The sequence below is a fragment of the Polyodon spathula genome, chromosome 23, assembly GCF_017654505.1.
Source record: "Polyodon spathula isolate WHYD16114869_AA chromosome 23, ASM1765450v1, whole genome shotgun sequence".
Lineage (NCBI taxonomy): Eukaryota > Metazoa > Chordata > Actinopteri > Acipenseriformes > Polyodontidae > Polyodon > Polyodon spathula.
The window spans coordinates 27,609,865-27,619,357 of record NC_054556.1 but is presented as its reverse complement, the minus strand read 5'-3'; the positions used below and the strand labels follow the sequence as shown (position 1 = coordinate 27,619,357).

Below are 9,493 nucleotides of genomic sequence, written 5' to 3'. Positions count from 1 at the left end.
TACTCTCTACCAATATTCTGCACTGCACGCTACAGGCAATGCATCCTTAAAGAATACTCCCTTCCAATATTCTGCACTGCACACTACAGGCAATGCATCCTTAAAGAATACTCCCTTCCAATATTCTGCACTGCACACTACAGTCAATGCATCCTTAAAGAATACTCCCTTCCAATATTCTGCACTGCACACTACAGGCAATGCATCCTTAAAGAATACTCCCTTCCAATATTCTGCACTGCACACTACAGGCAATGCATCCTTAAAGAATACTCCCTTCCAATATTCTGCACTGCACACTACAGGCAAAAAAAAGGTAAAGTTCTGATAGGAATCAATCAATCAATCAGTCAATCAATAAATCAATAAATGCTTTCCATGTGAATTGTAACGGATGAGCCAGTGACCTTTACTCTCCCATCCCCTGAAGTTTCTAGGTCCTCCATTATGATCACAAGGGCCTGTTCTCAATACACAGACTATCAGAATAGATGTAGATCTCCAGGTTATCTACAAATCAAATAGGATATCGGCGGAGACTGTCAATAACCCTGAAAGGGTCAAGGTGCAGTATACTGGGCCTGGGGGTCACAGATGTGATTGTGTCACCCCTGGGTTATCCAGCCTGCTGAAGAGTAAAATCAGGACCAAATGGGACTGGGTAAAAATGGTAGCGGCTGTAATTCCATTCCTCGTGTTTCATGTTACTAATATATAGAAAACTGTGATGGACAGCGCTGTAAGTGTGTGGGATTGGCGCTTTTGACGGTATTGATTTGTGCCTGGCAATGGATTATTTCTCTAAATAAACAGACGCTCTAACATCAGCCTCCCCGTTTAGCGTGTGACTCACAGCCCCTCCTGAATGACTTCCCCAGCATTTCTGAAGAAGCATGCTGTTAATGATTAAACCATTCTAGAGCCAGCACTCGAGGGGCTTCTCAGAACTGCAGAGACTGCTGTGTGATTCTAATGGGTGCTTCTGCCCAAGACTCTGACGGGCTGTGTAGGCAGCAGACTGTCACACAACTTCACCGAGAAGGCATCATGCCATTTGGCTTTGCTTATCTTCATGCCTCCCATCTTCATTCATTATTGAGCTCACTACTTCTCTAATTATCTAGATGCAATTCTTATTCAACTGAAGGGGTATTCTCTACTCTGTACTACAGAGCTGATGTTGCTTAAAGTGTGGAAGTTCCCAGAAGAATCGACAAGCTGTGAGGTATCTCAGTGTGTTAATGGAGCTGGGGTGGGGTTGAAGAGCCCAGGACAGTATGTGTTGTGTTGTTGTTTTTAATAGTAGAATAGAATGCCAGTAAACAGGGCCATTGGACTGGGTGTCTTGATTCTTCTTGCGTTCATTTATTTTAGTGGAATAGTAGTTATTAAGAGTGACAAGGAATATAGCCCCAGCAAGCTGCAATGCAAATAAAAAAGCATTCTAGAATACAAAGGCAGTTCTAAAAGTATATGCAGCTGAGAAATCTATGCAGAGATAATGTCACTGATAATCCAAATGAACTGTTGCTTATGGCTCCCCTCATGCAGTACAAGCATCACAACATCAGACAGTCAGAGCTGTGCTTTCTGCAGTATGCCCTAGTAAAACTGCAGTAAGAGCACAGTGAAATCACCAGTCACAGGTTTTTTTTCTTTTCTAGAAGAATAAATACACCATTTACAATACTGTGAAATTATCAAACAAGAAACAAGGTAAAGAATACTGACAAGCTACTAAATGAACTGCTGAGTCGAGCTGGCTGGACATCTTTACTGGGTACATCATACACACACACACACACACATATATATAAATTAGGTGTTTATGTTAATTTTATTAGTTAGATCGCATCCTCATAATACTCCACTGGATGTTTAAAAAACCTCACAGTATGTGGTTATATAATCTTTAGACTGTGTGCATTAGCTGGTCCTATCTTTTGAAGCGTTGATTTGCAGAACCCCTTCAAGTGCTTTCTGAACTTCTCATCTCTGACACCGTAGAATATAGGACGCAAGAATCTTGGTAAAATGTAGGCTATCAAATAATTGACAAACAGAACAGCCGTGCACTGTGCAGGGAATAAACTGAGCAAAGCAAAGTCTCCCAATGGTATGGAATATGCAAGCATGCACATTAAGAACCGGACCCCGTGCAGCAGGATGGTGTTGCCAGTCTTTGAAGATCTGTCAGTGGTGGCTGCCCTTGCTGCAAACATGATCCTCAAATAAGTGTAAATTATAATGAGAGAAACAAAAGAGAAGCACAAGAGATCAAATGCCTGTCTTTTATAAAATAACAAAGGTGACCTAAACACATTCTCATGGTAACAGAAAATAGAGGAGGAAAAGAAACTTAAAGATTTGGTTGCAAAAAAAACCAACCAGTCGAATAGCAAAGGATCGAGCCCTGCAGCGCAGATCGCAGCAATGAGAATGTGTGTCCTGCGCACCGTGCAGATCTGAGAGTGCCGCAGGGGGTTGCAGATGGCTACGCAACGCTCAACAGCCATCGCTGCGAGACTCAGAGGGGTGATCATAGAGGCAAACAGAGCAAGCAATATCAGAACGCTGCAGAAGGAGACATTGATTTTGAAGAAAACGTAACTCATAATGTATAAAGTCATTGAGAGTCAGCTGAACAGCATCGTTGATGACCATGTAGATGAACAGAATGTAGCGGGGGTCCTCGAAAAATATTGGGCTTTTGAAGAGCGTGAGCACTACTGTGCCATTGATGTAACTGAGTCACAGCCAGACAAACACAACGATGATATTCTTTGCGAGGGCTGTGTTAAATGAGTCCCTGGTTGGGTCATTTACCACAAAGGCTGTTTCAGGTGGAATTACAGTAGAGTTCATGTCTTGAGTCTTCAGAAGCCGTGAAAACTGGAAATGAGAAACAATGTCATTAATACAATTGTCCTAAAGTAGAACTGTGAAAAGCATAATCACTATATCATGATACTTCATTAAAGCACCCAGCCAGCAGAAAACAGCAACAATCATGAAGAAAAAGCCATGCAAAATTCAGAACAAAAACCCAACATCTTTATATTTTCTTGCATAGCAGGGTGCTTTAAACTGAGCTAGCTGTTTTGCACAGTCATAATTCAGCATTAAAACATGTTTTTTCTGCCATGGTGCCAATACTTAGATGCAAGGCTGTAAATGTAAATTGGAATTTTTTTTTGTCTATTTCTTGCATTTATCAATAGCACCTGGCTTTACATAAATATGTAAATAGTCCCTTTCAATTGCCAAACGCCTATTAAAAACCTTATAAGTGTTGAAAGATGGAAAGACTTTTGTGCAATAATACCTACAAATGTATCAGACATTTTTATGTCTACTGTCATGCAGTGATTGCCATTTGATGGATGCAGGTGCGCATTTAAAAAATTAAGCTGTGCAAGCTCTGAGGACTGATTGCATTTGTGTCTTTGCATCTGTTGTTGTTGTTGTTGTTGTTGTACACTGATAGCTTGTCATTGTCGTAGATCTTTACAATCAGAAAAGCAATGTACAGAACACATAACAAACGTGAAGATATTAATCAGTGAAATAAATATGGAACAATCCCTTACCTCTGTCCTGGTCAATTGTGTTGTTAATGTTCTGGGAGGAATAAACAAAGCTTATAAATATTTTCATATAACCTTAATTGATTGTGAGGTCATCTTGCTCTATCAGAATGATTTGCCTTTAACTGGTCTGAAGGGATTGCTATAGTGTTCTACACAAAGTCTCCCAAGGCTTATTTTGGAAACAGCTTTTATGAGGTCTCATTAAACCCTTTCAGGATTAATAATATATAGCACACATCTGGAATTTATAATATGTGCTTATTTGGTTCTGCTTCAGCTATTCAAGAATTCAACTATTGGTTCAGCTATTCAAGAATTTAGCTATTGGTTCAGCTATTCAAGAATTCCTGCTTGCACACACACAGTATGCTGTGCTTGTTCAGCACGTTGGAACAGAGCAGTTAGTAATGTGAAAAGCTTATTAACAGACATTAGTGAAATAAACACAGCACACAGTGAGTCATATTACATACTACTCTATTCTCTCAAAGTCTTGGCAACTTCTTGATCTCCATAGAGTTCACATAAACTGTTTTACAATTTCTGAAAATGTAATTTCAAAATTGTGACTACAGGGGACTGAAGTAAAGCTCAGATAATGTGCAAATCAGCTACATTTCACTTATTATCAATAGGCTATATAAACTAATTTAATTTCTTACATTTTAAAAGACAGGGCATTGATACCTGCACAGCATAGAGACTAGAGAGGACATTGATAAATGCACAGAACAGAGACTAGACAGGACAATCATACCTGCACATAACAGAGGCTAGACATTACATTGATACATGCACAGAACAGAGACTAGACAGGACAATCATACCTGCACAGCACAGAGACTAGAAAGGACATTGATACCTGCACAGAACAGAGACTAGACAGGACAGTCATACCTGCACAGAACAGAGACTAGACAGGGCAATCATACCTGCACAGAACAGAGACTAGACAGGACAGTCATACCTGCACAGAACAGAGACTAGACAGGACATTGATACCTGCTCAGAACAGACTCTAGACAGGACAATCATACCTACACAGAACAGAGACTCGACAGGACAATCATACCTGCACAGAACAGAGACTAGACAGGACAGTCATACCTGCACAGAACAGAGACTAGACAGGACAATCATACCTGCACAGAACAGAGACTAGACAGGACAATCATACCTGCACAGAACAGAGACTAGACAGGACAATCATACCTGCACAGAACAGAGACTAGACAGGACAATCATACCTGCACAGAACAGAGACTAGACAGGACAATCATACCTGCACAGAACAGAGACTAGACAGGACAATCATACCTGCACAGAACAGAGACTAGACAGGACAATCATACCTGCACAGAACAGAGACTAGACAGGACAATCATACCTGCACAGAACAGAGACTAGACAGGACAATCATACCTGCACAGAACAGAGACTAGACAGGACAATCATACCTGCACAGAACAGAGACTAGACAGGACAATTATACCTGCACAGAACAGAGACTAGACAGGACAATCATACCTACACAGAACAGAGACTAGACAGGACAATCATACCTACACAGAACAGAGACTAGACAGGACATTGATACCTGCACAGAACAGAGACTAGACAGGACAATCATACCTACACAGAACAGAGACTAGACAGGACAGTCATACCTGCACAGAACAGAGACTAGACAGAGCAATCATACCTGCACAGAACAGACACTAGACAGGGCAATCATACCTACACAGAACAGAGACTAGACAGGACATTGATACCTGCACAGAACAGAGACTAGACAGGACAATCATACCTACACAGAACAGAGACTAGACAGGACAGTCATACCTGCACAGAACAGAGACTAGACAGGACAGTCATACCTGCACAGAACAGAGACTAGACAGGACAATCATACCTGCACAGAACAGAGACTAGACAGGACAGTCATACCTGCACAGAACAGAGACTAGACAGGACAGTCATACCTGCACAGAACAGAGACTAGACAGGACAATCATACCTGCACAGAACAGAGACTAGACAGGACAATCATACCTGCACAGAACAGAGACTAGACAGGACAATCATACCTGCACAGAACAGAGACTAGACAGGACAGTCATACCTGCACAGAACTGTTACAGCATCCAAAAACATTTAATCTAAAGAGTAATCGTGGCATGGGAGGGCAAGATTAAATATCTGTTATTACATATTATATTCAATGAATGATTGACATTAAATATTAATACTCATCATAACATCGAAATCCGCAGCTGTGATCCCAGGTTGCAATGCTTTTTTTTTTTTTTGCTTTTTTTTAAATTGAGCCAAACAGTTCACTAACTCCCAAAGCATGTGCTACTGATATCAAATAAAGCACTTCAGCTGTGAATTCCTGTACTGAAAAGGATTGCATTGCTGTGTAGTAAACCCCAGTGGACAGTGCTTGCTTGGTCGATGCAGACTAGTATATTGACAAATGGGATGGCATTTTAAAGAATGCAAACCAGGACAGTAGGAAGCATACTGCGTGAGTCAATAGTGATATGTAGCCATGTAGCTAAGAATGCCGGTCAATACTGGGGTTTCTTCTGTTAGAAGGGCGATTTTATATAACGAGCGAATGAAAAACAAATGAGATTTATTGTTGTGATTGGCATTTTCAAAATGCTCAAAATTGCATTTATTATTTATTATTATGTATTCTCCTTTATTAAGAACGTGATTGTCTCCCGATACAGTGTTTCGTGTCCCTTTTGAGATTTTTGGAAATGTTTCCATTATTTTTACTTTAAAATGTTTTCGTATATTTTGTTTCACTTTTATTTTGTTCCCATTTCTGTAGTTATACAGTGAGAGTGCCATTTCTATCCTGTTATAAAACCGAAATACTGAAAAGCACATATGCAACAGCATTGTTTAGAATATGCGCCAAGCGCTGTAAATGTCAATAAGGAAAGTGATATAAACAAGCACAAGTCAAAACAAAAAACCTTTATTTTATATAGAGCCTTTCAAGAGGAAGCATCACAAAGCACGGCACATCAAATTGCTCCCATACCAAATAAAATATCACTCTAAAACTATTTAAATAGAAACTGAAACTCTTTAAACTCAGCCCTATTTCTGTCTGTTTTTTCACTGTTTTAATTTCTATATGTGTAATTACATAAGTATTTAAACATAGCCTGCTGCTGTCAAACACTGTGTCCGCACAATTGATTTGAAGCGCTGTCTTGTTTAATTAATGACATCCTTTTTGTTATGGTATATCACTAAGACGCTGTGTTTCTCAACTGATTAAATTGTGTTAAAAGGAAAGAGGGTGGAACTGTTCATATCTCTATAACCATTCCATTGATTCTCATTGGCAGTGGACAGCCTGTGTTGTATTTAAACACTGCAAGCTTCAAGTGTTCGCACCTTCACTGTGTGTTTGAGTGTGTCGATCCTTGGTTTATGGACAGTAATTCATTTATTATAATGGAAATGAGGAGTGAACGGGGAAATGAGTGACCAGAAGCACTTTTGTGAGCAATTTGATAAACTTTCAGACAATCAGCATGTCATATTTACCTTTTCTTTATTGCAGCAGATGAGCAAAGACCCTTACAAAATAATATAACTGCTCCAGTTTTAATAAAAAATAAAGAAGCATCTGCAATCTAACGTGCAGCAGAACTTTCCTCAAGGTACAGATCATTAACAATAACAAATGAACCTGGTTGCTGTATTTCCAATGCTGCGTGTATAATATCACATGCATCCAGTTTCCTTCATTTAGAGCTGAAAACAGTGAATTCAGATGTCTTTATTGTCTTTATTTAATTGTCAGTCCCACACTTAATGCAATCATTGTTCTGCGTCTCAATTTACTGATGATATTTCTAATATATAAAAGCATTGCTTCAGTTTGGCAGGCATAGAGCTTGTCATGAAGTCTGATGATTGTTATATGGTCTTGCATAAAAAGTGTCTTTTCAGGTACTTTCTAAGCATTTGGTCTCTGACCCCGTAAATCATGGGACTCAGGAACCTGGGCAGTACCTGAACTATTAAGTAAGTCAAGTATCGAATTTCTAAGGTCTTTCCTGGAAAGATATATAAGAGACTGAATTCCAAGGAAGGTCCGATGTACGTTAGCATACACAGCAGCAACTGGACCCCGTGCAGCAGGATGGTGTTGCGAGCCTTTGCAGCAGAAGCCGCGTCCGTGGTGGCTGACTTCACTGCAAATAGGACTCTGAAATAAGTGTACATTAAAGTAAACCCAACAAAAGCTAAATTTACAGCATGTACAATGTTTCTCTTCTGAACTAGTTCAGGCAACCTGAAAACATAATCGCGAACGCAGAAAACAGATGAGTGGAAAAAGCTTACTGGCTCTGTTGCCAAAATGATAAACAAATCTGGCAATATAGAAATGGTGCCTGCAGCCCAGATCGCAGCAATGAGAATGTATGTCCTGCGCACCGTGCAGATCTGAGAGTGCCGCAGGGGGTTGCAGATGGCTACGTAACGCTCAACAGCCATCGCTGCGAGACTCAGAGGGGTGTTCGTAGTGGCAAAGACAGCAACTGACACTAGAAAACAACAGAAGGAGACATTGATTTTAAATAATATATAACTCACTACAAATAATGTCGCTGTAACAGCTAACTGAATAATATCATTGATTACCATGTGAATGAACAGTATGTATCGCGAAGTCTCATAAAATATTCGGTTCTTTAAGAATGTGAAGACCAGAATCCCGTTGATGTAGCTGATGAAAATGCACAGAAAAACAATGACGACATTTTTAACAACGGCTGTGTCAAAATTATCTTTGATTTCAGCTGAGGCAACGCTGCTATTCAAGGGAGAGCCGGCTGGGCCCTCAGTAGAGTACATGTCTCGTGACTGGTCTTCAGAACACTGCAGAAGCAAATAAATAAAAATCATTAATACACAAAGGAGCTAGTAATGTGCAAAATGAACCGCGCTTAAACATAACGTCCTGTAAGAAGCACATGGAATATTTACAGCTACTTTAACAAAACACCTGCATTTCCTGTGCTGCTGTGTGACTTGACATCAGTAGATTTACTCTAAACCAGTCACAGCTCTGTGACCAGCCTGGGAAGGGTTAAAGTCTTTACATAGATGATTGCTCTACACTTGTTATCTTTGGTGAGGTCCTTTCACGAGCAAGCTCAAGAGCAAGAGAGCTGTAATACCACACACTGGAGTTTTCCACCCCGATCCCTATCTCACAAAGTGCATCACCTTGTATAAAACTGATCAAAAGGCATGCCATACAGAATAACACCAATAGCATCTAAAAGAAAAACAGCAACAGCATCGCTATGACATGAAATGTGTATATTATTTCATGTGTGTGTTCTTACTTACGGGAGCTCAAATTGTTAAACAGCAAAAAAGATCGCTTCCCTCTTCTCAGCTTTCTGGCTAATGTTCGGGAAACATCATCTTCCTTGCCTGCAAAGTTATATAGTCTCGTCCGCATCCAGGGATCACTTATACATAGACTCCTAAGGCCCATGAGATCTTGTATTGGGTTTTCCCTGTATAGCTTTAACCCTAGGTCTGTGAGTGTGTTGCGATTCCCGACCAGACAGTAACAGATATTGCTGATAATTAGGTTTGAGGCTGATAGTAAACTAGAAGTGAATATAATTTAAGACTTTGCGTGAAGAGTCTGTGTCATACTGGAATATGTGTGGGTGTGTGGTGTGGGACTTACCTACTCATTTATATTGTAATGGTTTTTGGTGCATCAATCCGATTCAGGCTGGTGTTTTAAACCCTTATCTACTCACTATTTTCGTACTACTTTTGACATCACAGGGTCATATTCTGGCCTGGGAGGGATTCCAACATGTGCATTAACATAACTTGGT

The 9,493-nt window shown here is 40.1% G+C and overlaps 1 protein-coding gene and 1 pseudogene across 1 annotated transcript; both read right to left on the bottom strand.

Annotated features, from left to right (window-relative positions):
• Nucleotides 1-1,895: 1,895 nt before the first annotated feature.
• Nucleotides 1,896-2,835, bottom strand: LOC121297796 (annotated as a pseudogene).
• A 4,342-nt stretch (nt 2,836-7,177) lies between these two features.
• On the bottom strand, nt 7,178-9,493 carry LOC121298392 (odorant receptor 131-2-like). Its single transcript, XM_041225503.1, has one exon. It carries the CDS (start codon nt 8,532-8,534, stop codon nt 7,542-7,544), a length of 993 nt encoding a protein of 330 aa, XP_041081437.1. The 5' UTR covers nt 8,535-9,493; the 3' UTR covers nt 7,178-7,541.

Excerpts from the sequence above, each read along its gene's own strand:
- LOC121298392 (XM_041225503.1), bottom strand. The coding sequence starts at position 8,534 with ATGATTTTTATTTATTTGCTTCTGCAGTGTTCTGAAGACCAGTCACGA.